This window comes from Corvus brachyrhynchos, unplaced genomic scaffold (genome assembly GCF_000691975.1).
Source record: "Corvus brachyrhynchos isolate BGI_N302 unplaced genomic scaffold, ASM69197v1 scaffold100, whole genome shotgun sequence".
In the NCBI taxonomy this organism is placed as follows: domain Eukaryota; kingdom Metazoa; phylum Chordata; class Aves; order Passeriformes; family Corvidae; genus Corvus; species Corvus brachyrhynchos.
In genome coordinates this window covers 1013097-1034996 of record NW_008236230.1, presented here as the reverse complement: position 1 = coordinate 1034996, position 21900 = coordinate 1013097, and the positions used below count along the sequence as shown (strand labels likewise).

The 21900-nt window shown below is 39.0% G+C and overlaps 1 protein-coding gene across 1 annotated transcript; it reads right to left on the bottom strand.

The window, feature by feature from the left end:
* Positions 1–71: 71 nt before the first annotated feature.
* On the bottom strand, positions 72–18614 carry TXNDC5 (thioredoxin domain containing 5). Its single transcript, XM_008643442.2, has 9 exons — positions 18439–18614; positions 15626–15731; positions 14248–14344; positions 11838–11953; positions 9670–9756; positions 6744–6887; positions 3868–3950; positions 951–1080; positions 72–392 (listed from the first exon to the last, which is right to left on the bottom strand). The coding sequence occupies exons 1-9, from the start codon at positions 18525–18527 to the stop codon at positions 270–272; spliced, it is 975 nt and encodes a 324-aa protein (XP_008641664.1). The 5' UTR covers positions 18528–18614; the 3' UTR covers positions 72–269.
* Positions 18615–21900: the final 3286 nt, after the last annotated feature.

The window sequence follows — 21900 nt, the reverse complement described above, 5'->3', positions numbered from 1 at the left end:
GGAACGCAGAAATGCAGTGCAACTACCAATGCTGAAAATACTCTTGATTTGCACAGTAACTACTTGTTAGCTTTCCTTCACACACAGAGAGGCATGTCTCTAACACACACACAAAGGGAAGATACCAAAGTTAAGTACATTCAATTTCCTAGAAACAAAGAAACAAAAAAAGCCCCACCCCCCCAAATACACTATTTGAAAATTGGCAAAGATAGAAATCCCTCAGCTACTGTACAAAGACAGCCAGGGACAGAGCATCCAGACTTTTATTACAATTCATCCCTTGCCTGACGCAAGACAAAGCTATGCAGTGATTCAAGGTCTCTCGTTCCATTGTGTTCACTGACTTTCTTTCCACCTCGGAAAAGCAGAAGTGTAGGATAACCACGTACCTTCAAAAGACACACGCAAAAGAAACTTGCTATTAATGTTCAAACTTGTATCCATCATTCATATTTACCTGATTCTGAAAAGTCATCAAACCCCTCTAGAACAATAAGCTCAACAACAATTAAGTTGCAAACCCACAGCAGAACTTTCATTGGCAGCCTGCAGTATCTGAAGTTTTTTAAGAGAATGGGGTAATACATGTTCATCTAGGCTCTCAGAATGGCAGCTCCAGCTGTCTTCAATTGTCTGCCTACCAGCTCTGAAAGACTTTTCTTTCTAGGAACTGAATTTAGCATTGGATACCACAAGACTACCTGGTGCTTTCAGAGAGAGAGGTTTCCTAACGTAGGGACTTCTTCAGCTTTGTCCAGTAATGAGAATAACCAAGTCTGAACAAACAGTTCAGGAAAGAAATGGTGTCAGCAGGTGCCTCTTTTTGGCTAACACAGCTGTACTGTCACCAGGCACCTGGAGTGCAGCAGCCAGTTGGGCTGCATGCTGAAGCCTCCAACATTTGGTGCACAATACTGTCCCCTTCATTTCAGAACTTTCACACTTACAGAAAATCTGTTGCAGACGTTACGTTCCACAGTGCAGTCTACTTCTGCTATTTTGACATCAGTCAAACCTGGAAATTGCTCTTTGGCAAGGTTCTCCCAGGTTGGAGCCAAGTTCTTACAGTGACCACACCTAGAAACAAAAGAGGGAGATTTGTTTAGCAGATACACTTTCCACTTTCTCTCTGCTGTCTTGCTGCAATTGCTGTAAGTTTAACTAGCTGCCTTTCCTATCCCCTAATGATTTGGCCCTCCAACTCCCTTGAACTATTATGTCAGTAAATGAGCTAAGAAAACAAGTGATTTTATTTAAGCACTGAAGTACTTTCTGGCCTTTGTTAGTCTTGCCTAGAATGGTACTCTAGATGTCCGTGCATTAACATTTTACCCCACAGAGGAATATGAAGCCAAATAAAGACAAGCACAGAGAATATTTAACTGGAAAAAAAGATGATCTCTTGGAAACAAAAATTCTTTTAGGAAGACACAGAATATCTGTAGTATGAATTAAGTTTTCAGGTAGCATATGCCAGTTATGGTAAAGTTATGTAGCCCAAGTTTAGTTAGTTAAATGAGATTTTAATATCCCTATTAAATTTCTTCCAGTTCCTAATGGCCTCCTTGACCAATGCATAGTAAAGCATTTATTTTGTTTATATTTTGAACTTGGCTTAGCCAAGTTCCTAATGTGAACTTCTTACTGCCTTCAAGAAGAATTCCCAAAGCACTTTAGACTTTAAAGCTGCACTGCTCATTCTGTTCTAAGCCAGCTGCACCTTAATTAGGTTATTAAAACAGACCCATAATTGCCTTGAGGCTGGATCAGGGCATTTACAAAAATAATGAAAGATGTCTCAGCAAAAGTTTTCTTAATGCAAGCCAATGTATATTTAAACCACCTTGTTAATACACAGTGACAGTATAAAAGCATTTCTGACCATGCACAAAAACTACTAGAACAGGATGATTTTGTGCTTACAATGCAAGTTAACATTAATATTTATCCAAAACTAACTGAAAGACAGAACTAGATGGCAACATAATAGTGTTTGCTGAGCCCTACATAAGTTAATCCGCTTGGAAGAGAATCTGGTCATTTATATGCAGAGCACTAACAGGCAGTCACAAGCCTGACTTTCAGAGCTAAAACTAGGATACAAGCTACATAAATATAGGAAGCATTTTCCTAAATGGTGGCTTTCAGAGCATTGCAGCCAGGCAGCACACATTGGTTTAAGAATGCTACATCCTGAAACTGCTGTTTCTCAGCCTAACATCCAACACTGATCCTATCTGTGAGATCCAGCAGTATCTCATGAGAATCTCATGAGATGGGGACATGGTATTGTTAATGAAAACCAATCAAAAAGGGAGCATTTCTTGATCTTAAACTTTCCCAGAAAAAGTTGCTCCAGATAACGAACTAATAGATATGCCAACAAGCCCTGGGTTCAGAAATCACACTGGAAGCTGCTCTGAGCACAGGTGTGAACTAAGTTTCCCAGTCAGTTTTGCTGGTGGGGCAGAAGCAGCATAGGCACAGACTCATTCTAAGTCCCTCCCAGAGTACAGAGGGGATAAAGGCAGTGAGGAAAGAGCAGCAAACAATGAGGGGTGTGAGAGCTATGGGTAGGGTATTTCTTAACCCAGTGGTGGCAGATACTTGCTCACATCCAAAAGCAGATCCTTCAGATGGATGAGAGCATAGAAGTGGTTCTCAAGCAGCAAAGGGTGACGACACTGGAAAAGCCTGCAGCATTGAGCTTACATGAAATGAAATGCTCCCAGGTAACTCTTGCCTGCAGTAAGAAACACATTTATGCCTACTGTCAAAATTAAACTGCAATATTTTGTTATGCCTGAGCACATCTAATATGGGTTGCATTTGCTTGTGTTGCTTTGTAATGGGGTCTTTTGTACCCCAAACAAAAGATCTTTTTATGTTTTATATATTGTGTTAATGGAATGCTAGTGTTTAAATCAGAGATGTGTTATCTTTCACACAGTGAAATACAGCTTAATTTTAATCTGTCCCCTTACACTAGGCTTCCTTCTGTTGGCTAAGAGACCAGCAATGGATGAGCAAGATGGCATGCAAGTTTCATTAAATTCAGCGGAGGCACAAATAAGACGAGTTCTATAAACCAGAGAGAGAACCATGAAATTTTATTTTTCTCTCAGAAAGGGAATAGTGAGAAAACTGGGGAAATACTTGTTCTACAAGTTTGAAATACTGAGGTCTTAACCCAGCTGGGGTCCCAGGCTCTGTTGGATACAGCAGTAATGGCAGATGCCAGACATTATTTTCATTTCTCCCCCCAATGCCTTCCATTGGGTGTCTACACCTACACCATCTGCATTGGACACTTCTACCTTGGGTCACCCTAAGAACATCCTAAAATTGTCATTTGTGCAAATTAGTTTTTTGAGAGTTATTTGAAGAGTAACAGGCAATTAATTATCCATAGCTCAACAGTCTGTATCAAAACTCTGGTGGCTTGAATGAATCTTCCAAGCGAGGCTGGTTGTGGCAGGAGAGGGCCCTGAGGCTAGCATGCTCTTTTTTCTCAGCACTGAGATATGATGATGTGCTCCCCTCACCTTACCCTAATGCAGGGATAGGAGCATGCTGAGCCTGCAAAGAAAGCTTCACCCTCCTTGTTACCCTAGCATTACCTGGAGGCTGACACGGTAAAGCTTCTACGTCAGCCTTTCCACAAAGAGGCAGCTCAAGAGATCTAAACCAGACTGAGCTTTTTTTTGTGCTGCAACTCTTGCCAACACACACATTCTTCAGCTAATTCGCAGTTTAGATCAAGGCAACAAATACAGTACTACAGCTCAAAGACCTACAGCAACTAATGCACTCACAGCTTAGACCAGCAATAATCCTGAACAGCAGCAGCTGCAAACTTCTTACCATGGAGCATAGAATTTAATAAAGGTGATCCCCCTGGCAATGGTTGCATCAAAGTCTTTTTCAGAGAGAGAGAGCACTGCAGCCTGCTCCAAAAAAAAAAGAAAACAAAAAAACGACAGAGAAAAAAAAGTCAAGCCTTTTTGTATATATAACAGCAGCCTACTGAGCTTTTACCTTCCTAAAAGGGAAACTGAAAATGGAAAAGATAATATTATTGGTAATATAAACAAGAGTAGCAGCAGCAGACCTGACTTTTACTTCTCAGCTACTTTCCTTCCCTAGAGAGATGCAGAGAAAAGCATATTTTGCACTGAATCTCATCCATAACTGGAGAAAAAAAGCTTTCCTGTTTTCAAAGGATTTGCCTGTATCCAAATTTTCAGTAATTGTAAAAAATCACCCCAATTTAATACACTGTGTTTCAAGGAACAGCCCTTAGAGGAGTTGGCTTCAAGCAGGTAATGGCCATCTGAGATTTTAATGAGGTATTCCAGGCACACAAGTGATGTCTCAAGAGCTGTTCTCTCTGTTCTTTCTATCCCTGCCTTGCATGCACAGAAGAAAAACTGTCACCAGGAACACAGATTTGCCTGTCAAGAGGACATCACAACACCACACTTGCATGGGTGCCAGGAAGTGTTTCTACTCCTGATAACATCAGCAGCAAGGGAATGATGGGAGGATAGCACGTTGCTTATAGTCTCATATGAGAGCATGGAACTGAAATTTCATTTTTTGTGTGAGACCCTTAAGGGTGGGAGGGATTAAAAACAAATAACTCTCATGCCTCTAAAAGCTTCAAAATCAAATGAAAGCAAAAGAAAAACAAGATCACAACTGACAGTATTATAAATTCTATTTTAATCCCAGTAAGTTTTATGAAGCCAAAAATAAATTTGAAAATCCAGATCATCCACTACCTTTAAACATTTCTGTAAATAGTTAGTTCATGGAATTATTTGACTAAGTTGAACTGTTATTACCACTAAAAAATTATTTAAAATTTGAAATTATACTTTTATACTTTCTAATTATTAAATAATCAGAAATAATTAAGTGAAGGAAAAAGTAAGCAGTATGCTTCTATGCTTCTGAATTTTCTAAATGGATATCTAAACCTGATGTTCCAAACATAATATACAATCTAAGATACAAAATTTGAAAACTTGGTAAGTAACTTCCCCATGATTTGCACAGTAAAACAAATTTTAAGGATCTGTAGATTACTATCTGAATAGCAATGTGAACTATATAACCACAAAAATAAATTTAATATCAGATATCTCAGTTTTAGCTTTGTGTCTCAAAAAAAGACATCTAATGCAATCACAATCTGAGCATGTGCTGGTCATGCTGCCTTAATCCACCTGGATCATTTTTTGAATGATTTTAGCCATGTCTGGCAGTAGAGAATCTCACGGACATAAAAGTACAGCTTTTGCAAAAGGGCTGGCAAGTACTTGGGCTATGTAAGACATGAGGGAATCCAAGTAGGGGCTCAACACTGGGACACAAATTTGCAGTGGGACCTCATTGCTTTTGCTGCCTGTGGTACCAGCTGTGGTCAACTCATGGCAAATGCAGTCAGTGTTTGCTGGCTACAGGGGCTGGCCCCTTGTTTCAAAATTCATGAAAACAAAATCAAGGGGTCTGAAGATAAAAGTTGCAAGGACAAGTTGAGTCCTACACTATGTCTACTATTATTTCGCAAAAAAATCCCCCAACAATCCTTTCCTGCTTGTGTGTGTGCTGGTGAATGCAAGGCAGAAGTGGGAATTTGTGTCACATGTGGTTTGTGTTATTTCTATAAAAATAGAAAGGCAACTAATTACTTTTGGCATTGTACTAACACCAGCTCATTGGGATCTTCCAAATATGAGGTCAATTAAAAAAATAAAAATTGAAGAGTATGAAAATTGCAAATCTATGTGGTCTGTAATGTTTGGTAAGCCACTTTATGCAAGATGAGTAATGCTGCTGGAAAAGTCAGCTGGGAAGGGTAATATTCTCCTGTAAGAAGCTGCATACAAACTGTATTCATAATCTTGATGCCTAATTACTTAAGTTCATTCTATATCACAAGGGAGTGTAAATCCCTGTCCCTTATTTTATAGGCAGAAAGTATGTTCTGCACATTTCATGAAAAATTGTGCTTGAAATCCATCCCTAACTTCTCAGCCCCACCAACTTTTCATTCATCTCCAAGAAAGATGGCAGATGAAAAGCCAAAGGGATTAGAAAAGACAGAAAACTATATTACATGAACTACAACTGCACAAAGGTTATTCACACCAATTCCTTGGTAACACTTTAAAGCCTGTAGCTCCTACAACCAAGATTAAAATAAGTCTCCAAACCCCAAGGAGTTTTCTTGTCACAGGGCACATTACCCTACCATACTGGTACTGGTCTTCAGAATCTTTGTTCATTGTTTCTGCAGATAGATTTGTAATTACGTCCTGGATTTTTTTAGGGGCTTGGCAGTGTGCATCAGCCTCCTGGGTTCAAGTGATAATCTTGCAAAAAATGTTCATCTCTGTAGTGATGAAATATGCTATCATACAAACCCAGGTGCCAGCAGTTCCATGGGCCAAAATGACCACATTTATGCCTGTATCTAACCAATTTATTGCAACCATAAAATAGGAATCAGATTTTTTTCCTTCTCCAATTCATCAGGTTAATAAAAGTATCTCTAGGCTTTATGATCTGATTCCACTCATTAATGACTAAAAAAATAACCAGGAAAGTATTTGGTACCGTTTACATCCAGAAACTGTCAAGCTATCAGAGAGAGAAAAACACATGTAAGACTCAGGCAGACTGCTAAAACAGTCTGAACACTTTACACTGCTGCAGAGCACAGGAGCACTTACCTCAACATGGGTGGGCTCTGCAGGTGGTGGCTGTGAGGCCTCAGCAGGTTTGTCTGCTGGTGGCTCTTTCCCATAGCTCTGTAGTTGGGAATCCACATATTCTTTTAAGGAATCGAAGTCCCTCTTCCCTTTGTACTGGTCACCCTACAATTATCAAATAGTTTGTGCAACCTTCTATATGCAGTTAATGTAGCAAATAAATAATTACCAGCAAAACATAAGATTGCCAAGTGTAAGCATAGTAATAATAAATATGATTATCTAGTTCTTAAACTTATCTATGACATTCTATTCACTCCACGTCTTCAGCTTTTGCCATAGATTCTTCAGTAAGCAAAGGGAACTATCTAAAATTTCCTTGAAATGAAAGGTATTTTAGAAACAGAAGCAAATTTTTGAAATTTTTCCACTTTCACCTTCTTGTCTCACCCTAGTCAGCTTTTTCAAAGTTTTATTTTTTTGAACCTATAGCTACTACAAGGAAAAATAAAATACCCAGTGTGGTTGGGTGTGGTCTCTGTTAGCCTGTGAGCTCTACACAATGCTTTGACAGGGCTGAAAACCTTAACTTGCATGTCACTGGACTACACAGTCGTTCCTCTGGCCTACACACTTGCCACAAATCCTTGGAAAACCCAAATAAGTAAGGCAATGTACTCTGGGCACCTAAGTTCACCTGGGAGCAAGAGACTACAGCAGCCTGCAGCAGGGCATACATTTCCAATGGCACTACTCTCACAAAAGTCTAATCCTATCCTATTTTTTGACCTGTACATAAAGCTGTCAGCCAGCCAGATCTTTGAGGTCACAGTTTGCTTGGATGCTTCCCCATATTTCAGGTACTTTCACAAATCTAGAGAACAAGACAATCATGAGATTGTCAGAACAAGAAATCGGAGCAGTTGTGAGCAGCTTCTAGCCTCAAATCCACTGTCAGCCCTCTCCAAACTGGCTCTTGCATGATTGCCCTCAGGGCTGTCTGTGAAAACAAGCACTAATTTTTCTGTTCAGAAGAGAGATCATAACTTTGAGGCATTATATATCCATTTTAGACAGAATTCTTGATATGTGGTCCCATGTGGTGTGTGTGGGCTGCAAAATGTATCTCCTCTTGCAGATGAGGCCTCTTTAAGAAACAACATACAATCTTCCATACGTTGGAAGGAAGAACAGACATCTCTTCAACTTTCCTTTATCATTGAAACTCTTTCTACACATTTCTCTTCTTTTGTAATTGATAATGTTACCTGTAACTATTGCCCCTTTCCTGGCACTGGGTGTCAGTCACTAAGGAGCAAGAAGCCTGTACCTGTTCGTTTGTATCCATGTCAACAGGGCAGGGCCAGCACCCACTGGTTCCTCCCAGGGTATCTGCGGCATGTCACCAAGAGCAGTGGTGTGATGCCAGACTTCAGTTATGACAAAGGGGATGAAGGTATTACAGGCAAGGCTGGATGACTGAAGCAGTTCTCCTCCTTCTCTTTACTCATCAGTATCATAGCTGCCAGCAAGATTTTCAGGAATTTCTGGGCCAGATTATTGGAAAATTGTTGAGATTGTTTTGTGCTTTTTTCAAATATGTTGTATCAGCCCATGGAGGAAGATGGGACCGTGGTGGCAGTATTCCACCAAGGAATGCCACACTGCCAGTGGAGAAAGAGAGTTTGATGTCATCTGAAATATATTGTTCAGATTAATGGCCAAGGTTCAGGTTTACCAAATACAACAGCAGTGATTCTTTTTCTTTCACTGCACTCTTGATTCAAATAACTCCAAGGAACTCCAACTTCAGTTATTACAAAGTTTAACTAGAAGTTCAATTAACTGGAAACCTCTAGCCTTGGATGTAGCACCATGCTTGATTTGACCACTCCTTCAGCTTCCAGTTGTGCTTCTGACGTGTCCCTTGAGAGGTCACAAGGCTGCATACTTATGTGAATCTGGTTGGGATTCAAAAACACAGGGGCTGCTTCATTTAAATTCCCTAGAGTGTCTGATCTTAAAGGGATGCTTATACCAAACCTCACATGCATTGATATGTACTTAGGGCCAGCTTCTCTTTAGAATGCCAGAAAATCGCCATAAGCAGTGGCCACTAAACTGTACTGAGTAGCAAAAGTTAACATTGCTGATACTGTACATGTTCAAAAAGGAATGCAAGATGAATGGGAGAAAACCCCCTCTTCCTTCCTCCCTGCCCAGAACTTAGCAGGTAAGAGCTAAAAGTGTAGTCCTGGGTTCTCTTGCAGGCCTGTTTTTAATACCCATTGAATATATTTAACTAATCTTGAAATTGTGAAACATAGTATAAATAACACTACAATTTATAATATGTTTATTTACTGCTGTTCATGTATGTGGTATTTATAAATATTTTATCTCCCCATAATTTCAGAATATTTTAGTTCTCTGAATTGCTGCAAGGAAAAATGTCAACTGGGCCCACAAGATTCTCACTCGCAGTGTCATGTGAAATGTTCCAGTTTATATAAGAAGGAAAATTTGCATCTCTAGACATCACTCAGCAGATGGGCACCACTTAGAGATGAGAACCTTCTGATACACATTGTGAAAATTATATACTTTATTATTATTTCTATTTCAGTTATGTTTTTGTGTTCCATAGGAAATAAAATACTATGATAAAGTAAACCCAGAATTCTCTCACACAGCAGCCTAACTGGAGATACTGCTTACAGGTTTATGAGCATTATAGCAGTTGTTTGCAAAATACAGCAAAAATCGTTAACTTGTATCTGTGGACAAAGTCTACCTCTTCTAGTACCCAAATGAACCTCCAATATCTCTTCTCTCACAAGCAGAGTTTTGTATATGTCCACTTGATTTTTTTTTCCAGAATGTAAGCATAGTCCAAATATTATTCAGAGAAAAATGGTGCAATCTTTTGCTGAAGTGTCAGACTCACCTTTTCACCGTTCCTAAACCAGAGGAGTGTGGGATAACCACGAACTTGGGTTTCAGAGCAGACTTCATAATGCTGGGTACAGTCGACCTACATTTTGGGAATAAAACCCCAAACTATTCAATGCCTAAAATAAACATACAACAAGCATCACAGCCTTCCTTGTTTAAAAGCTCAGAAAAATACAGGAACAAGCAATACAAGGCTTGGCAAAACTCAGTACCAAGTACTGTCTTGACAATGATTATGTCTGCCTTCCAAACAGTGGTTTGGTTGTATAATTGGGAGGCTCTGTGTATATTTGATTTATTTTTTTCTTTTTAAGGAGAGATCGGGGAGGGAGGTATGGCTAGAAGGAAGTAGTAGCAGTTACAAAGAACAATGGAGACATAATTAAATATTTCAATTAAAAAGCACTTGTTATTCTCAGCTAATAAAATCAGTGCTCAGTGGACAATGAGACACAAAAACACTAATGTGAGAGAGCTTTAAAGTGAAAACATACTGGCTCACCCACTTTTTAAGACTACTCTTTAAAGATTTCAGAAGACACGTCAACAGCTAGCAAGTTAACTGTATTCCAAGGGAAGCTCCAAGTGCATAGCAACATTCAATTCTAGTATGTCACAAACCAGTCTGTAAAGTTACTAGTTCATAAGCTTTTTGCTGAAGATCAATCCTAAAGATTAAACAGTGTTAAGACACTATTCCCCCAGATTAGATGAAAGTCATGGTTCAACCTTCTTAGGAACAGTTGTGTTTCCTGTTTACTTACAGACTTAAAATCTTAGCCAAGACATGCTTCAAGAGATGTTTCACAAGTTATACAGTTACACAAAATTGTCTAGGCATCAAGACCACTCTTAGTGGTGGTATTAAATAGCAACTCTCAGTAATATGATCTGCAAACACCACAGCCAACTGATTACAACAGAAATTTTGGAAATTTATTTTTCTCTGGGTACCAGAGAATGGTAACTTCAGAAAGATACTTAAGTTAAGCAATGTTTTCATAAGACAGCAAACAAGGGTATCAAAAAGTACAGAAAGCTTCAAAGGAAAAATAGCTTCTGACATTTTATTCTCAGAGGGAATCTATATCCACCAGGTCTGAAAATATATATATGTGCATCTTCTCTGAAGTCCAACTGTGCTTATATATACATGTATATCTATGTCTCCTCTAAAGTTCAACTGTGCTGACCTGCGCTGTGCACGTGCAGCATACCTGAATTAACACATTTTCAAAAGCATTTAAAAAAAAAAAAATGAAGAAGTCAAGCTCATCCCTCCTACTACAGCTGAAAGTGCTGCGAGGGCAGAGGCAGGGGAGACAGCACAGTCCCTCTGCAGGACTGACAACACTGCTGCCATGCAATATTTCAGATCAGTGGAACCACTGTAAAAGTTTAGGGATGTGGGAGTTGAGCCCGGTCCGATTTCCACTGTTGGCAGATACAGAGGGATTCCCGTCATGAGCCACCTGGACTTAGGTATGGGTCAGCAAATAAAGCCAGTAACTGCAATTGCCAGACCACCTCCATACCTCTGCACAGAAGTCACTCCACGTACAAGTAACAAGCTCCCATGGTAAATACACCACAGAACCTGGTTATCAACCCTAAGGAAAATAGTAAAGCAGGACAAGATATCAATTTTTAAGGTGTAAGACCCCCTGAAACCTTTTAAAAGTTTTATGGGGAAAAAGAGGAAAACAAAAAAGAAATAATTCATCATAAATACCCAGTAGGGCTAAATCTTGCTAAGGAATGCAATGCTGCAAAGAACAAATCAGAAGTCACTTTCCCACTCAAAATAAATACTGAAGTCTATCAAGTTCTGACAAAGCAGATGCATAATAAAAACAAGTCTCAAAATATTACTCCCTGCATCTGAAGTATTAGACTTATTCCCAACTCTCTGAAGTGCAGAGAGGCAGCTGGGTTTGCAAGGAGGCTTTGCTTAAAATGGGGGAGTCCTGTTAACTGCAGATGTGTGAGAAAGAAAAAAGACCGTCTCAAAATTAAAATACGAAGTATGACTATAAAAGGATTTAAGAGGTGACAACCAAAACAATTGTTAGTTGCAAATCATAGCACAAAAGGCATGATTCTTGGCTGAAACATACATTGATACAAACCATATTTTCAGACTAAGAGTGCTTCACCTACCTTACCAATCTTGACAGTTTCCGAATGCTCAAAGGCTTGAGCCAGCTGTTCCCAGGTTGGGGCCAAAGCCTTGCAGTGACCACACCAAGGGGCAAAAAACTTGATGAAGTGATTACCTTTTAAGTAAAAAAAGAAAAAAAAAATATTTAGTTCCTTTGGAATGAACTTAGCTGCAATTAAAGCTGAGGTACTAATCTCAGGCTGCAAATTTATCATGGTATTTCCTGAGTTAAAGATAGGAAACACTGTGAATCAAAGGCCAGGACAAAATACTTCAGCAATTAGGTTTTCAATACTGTATGCAGTCCCACAGCATTGCCAAATTTCCTGAAAATCCAAACAGCTTCACAATCTCAAGCCAACAAGTGAGGTATTAAAACTGATATTTTTAACCTAGCCATTTACCTTAGTGTTTAACTCAACTGTGTCAATCAGTTGCCCTGTTACAGAGTAGAAAGAACTACCAAGGAATATGTTGATAACAGCATAAATTAAAGCATTAAACTTCAACTTGATGCAATGGTGTTTCCTAACAAATGCTTAAGTCCATGAATTACCTAAAAATTATTGTTCGGTTTTCCATTCTCTTTTTTCTGCCCTGCTCTTTGAATTTTCATGTCGTCTACTCTTAGTAGATGTTCGTGGTATTTTATGCAGAAGAGAGTCTCTGTGCTATCTCCTACTAATGTTTAGTTTAAAAGTGTATTATTGATTGCGAAGTACCAGAATATGCAATTTCTTTCAACTAAGATTAATTAATTCAAATTGCTGCACATTTTTGCACACGTCAAGGCAAGGCTCTTTTAAATGAAATAAAAATGAACTTAATTAGAACAAGGTAAAAAATCAAAATTATTTGCAGGAAACACCAGCAACTGGAGAAAAGCTGTTTTTAATAGAATTATTCATAATCCTTTGAAGACTGCTTTGGGGCTGGTATTACTTGAATTCATTTCTAGTTTGAGGGCTTGTCCACAACAGAAGGTCCGAGGCAAGGCAGCACAAAATAACTAGGAAACAAACTGCAATAATAGTGTACTCTAACTTAACTGGTCTGCATGTGGAAGACTTTCAAACTGATTGACATGCTCTGTGTTGGTCAAGTAGACAGCAAAATTAAATTTCCCACAAGTTAATAAGAATATCTCATCAAAATCAGCAATTCTTTACCATGTACATTGACATACTCTCCTCAATAGAAAACAATATCATTTATTTTTTTCCCAGAGCAGCAAAAAGGTAAAAGGAGGCTATTTAAGAACAGAAGTCAACCTTGCTGGTGTAACTGCTAAGCTTCATGTTCAATTCAAGCACTGAACTTCTTGTAATTGGAGTCAAGAGAGGACAACAGATTTACAGATGATCATAAACCTGCTTAACTATCACAAATGGCCATGAGAATGTCTCCTCTATGAAGGCCAATGAATACATAATAAAAATATTAAAATATCTGCAATGCACTGAACTTTACAGTCTGAGAAGGTGATTAAGTTGACAAATGCTTAGCATCTCCCTGATGGCTTCGAGGAAAATTCATTCAGAATTTTGATTGAATTCCGCATTGAGCCAGACATGCTGGGAAATTTTAAGTTAGCTGCACAAAATGCAGTTTTACACATGAAAATATTTCTAATCAGCTAATGGTTACTTAAAAAAGTTCTAGTTCTACCTTCCTAGTGATATCAAATGGGCAAATATTTAATTTAATCCAGCCTTTCCTTTTTGGATAACAGATGGAGAAAGCAGGATCCTCTGTTGTCATGCCAGCCCAAAGTTTGTATTCTAAGATTTTGCTCATTGTCTAAAAACTGTTATGTGAGGGGTGAAATTTCCCATATTAGGTATCCCTCCTGGCATTAATTTTAAATCTTCCAGACAAAATATTTTTTAAAATAGCTGAAGAGACAAAGTGTTTTGCCCACATTAAATTCTGGAGGAAGGAAGCTAAACAATATCAAATAAAGGGCCAGACTGGAGTGGGATGGGGGCTGGAAGGAGGAAGAGGGTGGATTATACTTATCCAGAACAACAGCCTGGGAGGAAGAACAAGCCAGCACCTAGGGAAGGAGGAAACGGGACTTGCAAAAACACAAAGCGGCAAGGCTGTGACTGAGCAAGGAACTCATGAGAAGAGACGGTTCAGTCGAACAAGCCCCACTAGCCTCTTCCCTGGGGTTAGCAGCCATAATTTTACTGCCTTCTGAGTGCTCTGCTTAAGCTTTCTCCTAGTCTGCAATATGTAATTCAACCAGAGCATTTTTACATAGTTTGAAGTTTCGTCCTCTTTCACTAGGTATTACTGGAAAAAAAAGTGGGAAGGAGGTACCCTGAAAATTAACATTTCTGGTGCAGTCTTCCCACTACTAATGTCTCTGTAACCAAGTTTCTCTTCTTTGGAAAAAACAGTTACCTTCTGCTATGTGCATCTTGAAATTGTCTGCTGAGAGTTCATACATTCCCTGCTTAGGTTCAGGGGCTTTTGGTGGTTCCACATCAGATCCTGGCTCCTATTCATGAGAAAAATTAACTTTTATTTCTCTTCTACAGCAAATACACAACACTTGCTTCCTGCATTACACCATTCTGTGATAGTGCCATAGACTCTGAAATTTTAAATTCCTAAAGCAATGTTCTTATTTAGCCTGATTTAGCTACCTAATGTGTCCTAAAAAACAACTACTTGATAGCAAAAGGTGAAAACGATTGCCACATAAAAGAGAGCTAGCAGAGTCTGTGGAATACCAGTCATTCACTGCACTGTAGTACAGTCACTGAGCACAGTAATTGCTGTAGTATTCATTGCATCACCATATATTAACACGCTTAAATTATATAACAGTTCCTGCAGAGCATCACACATCAGCCACAACTGCCACCACACCCGTTTCAGTGGTCTCTGGGCTATTTAAAAATAGTGCAAAAGCTATTTTCTGCTCCCCTAATGCCAGAAGAAATGCTGTCTAACTAATGCCTCCATGAAGACAATGGAAATAGAGCAAACACTTCAAACCTATAACTTGTAAGAAACTCATGAGCATTTCAGCAAAAGCAAGTGAATACTTTCTACACTCTAACCCTAGAGCTGAAAAGAATTTTTTAAGAACCTCAAAGTGCCTTTCTTAAAATAGTTTAGCATTTAATTTTAGTTATTAAAAACACCACGTTTGTTTAAATATAATCACATTCTAACTGGTTCAGCAACCACTAATGCCTTCTCTTGATTAGAAACAGCAATCACAAATTTAATTTTAGGCAAGGCTTGGCTCCCATATGTGAATGCTGCCCCTGAACTTAAGGATTTCCCTAGTGAGGGTATTAGCTTATCTTACTTAATTGATCATTTTAAAACTTTTCTTTAGGCCACAACATTATCAGAAAGTAACTGAGCTAAAGATGGCACCCATGTTTTAAGAGGCAATTAAGCCCAACACAATGCAATTTACAATGTATTAGAGCTAAATTGCTTTTCTTATTCTAGAAACATTATGGCCGACAGGTGTCAAGTGAAATGACAGCAAGGACTGTGTCTTAAAACATCAAAAGTATAAGCATTAAAACTGCATTATGTACTGCAGTTTTAAATGCAGGAAGCAGGGAGCAGGTCACAGGATGACAGTTTTAATTACTACTCTGACTTACATGTAAGCTGTTTCAGATTGATACTGCAACCTGACTTTTATCCTCAGGAGCAGATCTCCTCCTGGAAATTGAAACCTAACTTAAAGAAATGATAGATAAGTAAGCCTGCAGAAAAGAGTATTTCCTTTTCTTATTTCCTTTTCACTTACAGATGGTTCCTCATTTAGTTTCTCCAACATCCAGTTTTCCAGTGCCTGGAAGTCCCTAGGGCCTTGGTATTTCAGAGGTTCTTGTCCTGGTTTAAGCAACTTTAGCCTAAAGGGTCAAAATGTAGAGAAGAGTGAGGCAAAAATTTTCACACAGGAAACATTCTCAGGAAGATAATGTGCTTTGCTAATCCATGGCAATACAGCTCAGGCTGCAGTAAGAGATCTCTTGACTGTTAACATCAGCATCAGGAATCCCTTTCAGATTGAAATGTCATGGCCAGAGCTTAGGACCCTTTTTCATTCCCATGTAAGCTTTAAGGAGATTTTAAAAAGAGAAAAAAAGAAATACCAAGTTAAAAATCAGCATGGTGTAATATTACTTTGATCAATAAGAAAGAGCAAATTAAAAATTGCAGCATTCAGTTCTATGAATCCTAATTCAGTTTGTCAAAGAGCATCAATTTTGTTTTGTTCACCTCTCTCCATCACCAAAGGAAAAATATCTAATGCTTATTTTCCCAGGAATTTCTTTCTCACCTTTTGTTTCCTGACTGCTCTCATAGTGTAGGGCTTTTCATGTGGTATTAAACTGATTAAAAACACACTGAGACAAGTCAATAGGACAAGAAGTTAAGTGACTGCTTGTAGGCATTCAGACTTCATGATTGTAATGTTTAATAATTGCTATCAAAACTTTTCCATAAACTACTTAAAGCTTCTACTAATAAATTTTAAGTTAAAATTGGAAGTATATTTGATAAAGGTGTAATGCTGAATTCTGACCTAGTCTTATTTTTTAAAGCAAATCAGAGTTTCAATTATGACTGTCTCCTAGCCCTCAGTTCCCCTTGCCAAGCTGTCATTTTGTACTGCTTCTTTTGTTTATTGAAATGTTTCTCTCTCTCTTGTTCCACAGTTGAAAGATACTAACATATGAAAGTGTTGAAAAACCACATAATGCAAGTCCATTCAAAAGAAATAGGAGCTCCCACTGTCATTTCTGTTCAAGATATTCTTGAATGTTCCTTGTGATGACAGAAAGTCAAAATAATAAGGAAGCAACAAAAACAAAAAAGAAGAACATCTAAAATACACCTGCTGGCAATACTTTTGAAAAGTAACAAAAAAAATTCAGGTAACACCTTAAAAAAAAGCTACCTGCACCTTTATTTTCTGCAAACAAGTAAGTTTTCTCTAGTTCAGTTGAGAGAGTATTTATTTTGCAGCACCAAACAATCCTGAGACAACTGTACTAAGAAGTGCAAGGACCTGCTCAGCCACTTTTTCTCTGAGGAGATGAAAAGGGGATGCAGCCTTTCCTTTGACAGGTGTTTGAAAAAGCAGTGTAGGGATCAGCACATCCTGGACTTGAGACTGAGGAAGCTGTGAAATTTCCCTTGCTGGAGGTTTTTAGAAAAAAGCTAGTTCAAAACTGATTCAGACAGGAAGAGAGCTAATACCACGAATTCCCCTTCATTGCTATATTTCTATACCTAGCAGATGACTGCCTTATTATTTTTACCTTTCAAATAGATAAAAGCAAGCAGTAACTATTCCAGTATATTCAATGACCTTAAAGAGGAGGGAGGGAAAAAACCCTCCAGCAATTACATATCCATTGATTTTTTTCCTATTCAAAAATCTCTGCCACCCTATTTTAAGAGGAACAGCACCACAATACAATCTACGCAAATATGCAATGACAACCAGTGCTCACTCCTGAAGATATGAAAGCAAAACTGTAATATTAATTTTTTCTTGGTATTTGTAGTGGAACTAAGGCACGCACTGCCCTTACGAACAATTCCTATCTCATCAAGGACTATATTATTTATAACTCTAAACTTCTACTCAGTCACACTCATCTGCATCCAAGTGGGTGCAGCCAGGAGCGAATGAAAAGTTCAGGCTGTTGCTGGGGTTGGCAAAAGCACCAGACAAAGTGAGCAAAAGGAAGGAAACTGAAAAATACAGGCTGTGGAAGGGCTACAGATTATTACAATCTCCACTTATCCCCACTCAGATGAGTAATTAATAAAGCAGTTGAAAGGATCCCATCCATATTTGCAAGAAGATTTAAAGATGACACAAGTGAAAAATAAATTATTTTGCTCCTTTTCAGCAGTTTAAAAGGGAACACATATCTAACCCAAAGGCACTGATCTCTCATACATACTCTAGACCATGTTCTGCCTACCAAAGCTGAGGTAGTAAGACACACATCCTTGATAACAGCGTAAACATAACCTTAAAATACTAGATCAGTATAAGCAAATTTAGCTAGAAAAAAGTCCACACAGTATCACCACCACTATGCTAAGTGATACCATTAATTTATTGCTTTATGAGCACTAAGTTCACTAAGAATCTAAGAGATCACCTATAATACAAATATGAAGGGTGCAGTGTACTGACAAACTTGTGGCAAGTTATTTTTTAAAGTACTGCTAGTAGAAACCAGCTCTGTCATGCATACCACAGCTGCACAATGTACTGTTGCTTCAGAAAGAGATACTCCCAGAGAAAAGAACAGGAAAATTCTGGACTTCAGTTAAACACAGCCACCTTCCAAGACATGAAACAGCTTCTTTAAAAAAACAAACAAACAAACAAACAAACAAAAAGCATAAGAGTACTATGTATCTCATGGTACTTGGCAACATGGTAAAAAGGCTTAAAATTAACATAGCAGGTCCAAAGGGCTACAATGAAACCCAGCAAAAATATAGCTTAGAAGTTAGCGTCAAGAAATTGGCAGAGGACCATGGAAAACTAAAAAAGAAAAATAGGAGCAGACTTCTTTCTGTACTTACGTAGGGTATCCTCGCACGCCAAATTCAGAGCACAGTGGAATATCTACAGTACAATCCACTTTAACAACATAGACCTGTGGGTTTTCCATGTTGTTGTATTTATCTCCCAAATCATTCCAAGTTGGCTGGAGGCGCTGACAATGTCCACACCTGTGACAGAAGGAACAAGATATTGTTTAATAGCTGCTCACACTTAGAGAGGAAGGAGCCCATGGAAAAGCCATATGCAGAATGGTGATTTTGATAAATTTAAACGAATTTTTAAATCAAAAGTTAAATCAGTTAAATCAGAAATCTTCCATACTCAAGCACTGTTACAGTAAACAACAGCAAATGCTATTAGGAACTGTAGCATGCTGCAAACACACCTCATGTAAAAATCACCAGGATTTGAGAACCTCTCGCTACTCTCCTTTTACATTAAAAATCCTACTCCCCAAACTTAGTGAGGATGTTAATCAAAGCACTGTCAGTCTTCCAGCTTTCTAGAGAAATCCTGCAAGGTTGCCCAGCTTTCTTTCTTTACATTCTAGTATTTCAAACCCCCCATTTTTTTAGCAGTAGGTAAGAAGATAATAGTTTCTAGCCTCTTTGTAATGCCTCTTGCACTTCTGTGCTTCACAGGAATTGTAACACACAAGTCAAGAAACATCACAACTGATTTCTGAACACGGTTTCCCAAAATCTTGATGACCCTTGTCAAGATTGGGTCCCTTCAAACTCAGAATATTCCGTGATTCTGTGAAAATCCTCCCATCCTGTGCTCTGGCCCAGCAACACACCATCAACCCTTTATATCTGCATACACACAGAAAACTGGCCTCCCACAGTTGCTACAACAGCACCTCCCCAGAAGCAGAAAATGGCTATTATTCTTCTCACTGTTACCTAGTCTTTCAAGTCATTATAGCAATACTCTGTTCCTCAAAGTATGATGAAAAGTTTTAAGGAATGGATTTTCATTTCTCTTTAACAGCTGCTTTTGCCAGCCCTCCAAGACATCTAAAAAATACAAAGTTGGATTAACAGAAAACATTCTCAGACTGACAGTACAAAAGCACTTATTGCTTGGCATGACCTAGAACATCGACGTTGTAAGTAACAATTAAATCACCATTAGGACTTTGGAGAACTTTGCTCTGACTTAAAACAGTTTCACTCATACAAATTATTTTGAGTACACTTATAGAAAAGTTGCATGGATTCACACCTTTCTAGGTATCCTGATATCATTAAGAGAAAAAACCAAAACAAAGCAAAACAAAACACCTTGAGATTTACTTTAAGATAAAGAATGTTTTCTGATCTTCCTGTTACAGTCAGGCATAGTGGGTCACACATGCTCCCGTGATGTGGGTGAATACAACCTCCCACGTGATCTAATTCTGAATTGTCCTGGTGAAGAGATACAAGGTGTTATTATTAACATCAAATATTCCCTTAATATTTAACTTCTGACTTCCCTCCATAGTCAACTCCTTCACAGAGCTTGAATTAAGAGGAGGATTTTAGATACCCTGGTCCCTTCCCCTAGTGGATGTGAAACACCAAATGAGTGTTATAGAACAGAGGCTGCTGTTATAGAACAGAGCATGAAAAGCTAGGTAAGGGAATCCCAATTAATTAACCTCCTGTTTTTTAAGCACAACAGAGCTGCCTTGTCCCTACTTAACACTGTGATCTCTGCTATACACACCCTTTCCCTTCCTTCTTTGGATTATGGAAGCTAAAACTGACAATAAAGCAGGAAAAATGCTCCTATCTGAATCAGTAATTGACTAGTTAGCCATTCCCAGTTTGAAAAAAAAAAATCAGTATTATATAGAAGGAAATGAGAGACAGTCCCCAAAACACTTTTTCTGAAGTTTCCAAGGAAATATATATAAAACCAAGGAGGTCAAAACTAAAGAGAGCAAGACCATGCAACATCACACACTTCCCTCAGCCCCATGTAAGTACACAGTCCTTCACTGCTGCAACTCTGCAACACATTAGGGGGAGCTGGAGGAACTGCTGGGGACAGTGGAAACCTGGGTGTCCATGATGAGTCCTGCTCTTTCATCCCTACATGGGCTAGAAAGTTGTAAGCATCCACAACCTCCATTTACAAACACAGATGAAGATCCAAAAGAGACTAACACAGACATTTCTGGGGGCCATCAGTAGAGCTTGAGCTCTGCAGCCAGTAAGGGCATCTCCACAGCAAGATACAGCTCAAATCCTTATCCAGTTAAGAACACAGACATGTATAATGGTACAAGCAGCACAGGCCCAGTCTTGCTCTGGACAGAAGAATTCAACTGAAGTAAAATCCAGTCAATAGAGTTCAATTCAACAACAAAGAACTCTGGTGATCAATTCTGCTGTAGCTCAGTGGACTTGCTGGAGGTTTACCGAGAAAGAACACATGTTGAAAAGATCTGTAAGAGTCAAAACAACGTAGTGAAACTACTCAATTGAGATTCCTTCCAGCTAAGGAACCAGGGGAACCTCACTCCCCTCTAGAAATGCAACTGGCATGGTGAACAACTTACGAATACTTTGTGCCACCAAGAGAGTAACCTGCTCACTGTTCTGTCCCCAGGTGTACCTGCCAAGTGGGAGAGCCTTCTGAACAAAAGTCTTATGACATCTGATGGCAAATGACTTGGAATGCTCTCTTCTTGGAGTATCCTGCCATATTTGAAATAAATCTAGGACCTCATGGGATACCACCACTGTTTCTGTGCAAGGCCCTCAGCAACATTTGTTTCAAGAATCTGGAAGAGAAGGGTGGTGTTGGCTCTAACCCAACTCTTACTGGTAGGATTGATGATGCAACATTAGCAGCATCCACATAAATCTGAAAGACAATCCCAGCTCAGCATTGGGCTGTTTGCTGTTTGCCTTGGAACTACAGAGAAGAGCCTGTGAGAAGCACTAGGAGATTAGCACATCACCTCAGAACAGGGCAAGAGGCTCTAAGATACCCCCTGATCCCACTGACAGTAAAACTACTGGTGTGTATAAGCACCTCTCTCAGGCATTTGGATGTTCCCTTTGTTCTGCTCTTCCCTTGGACCTGAAACCTGGCCCTGTTGCTGCCTGTCAGGGACCAGACATCCAGACAAAGGGCCCTGAAGCCAAGACCCAGAGATCTGGAGATTTACTAAGGGTGAGAACATCCAGAGAAGCTGCAACAAATCTGGTAAACTATACAGCTCCCTCACACTTAAGTTGGGCAGATATCCTCAGCCCTCCCAAGGGCACAGCGTGATCCAAGTCTGCAAGGCCAACACTCCCTTTGATCCGTACTGAGGATGTGCAGCATATCCTGGATTCTGCAACAGCCTTTTTGGCACAGGGTCTCCTACAAACAGTCTCAGAATAAAAGAAAGCTTATCTGTTTTTAGGGATGCCTGTGAAACAGTCAAAGTGTGGACAGACACAGATATCATCACTTGAGTACAGAAAAGAACAGAA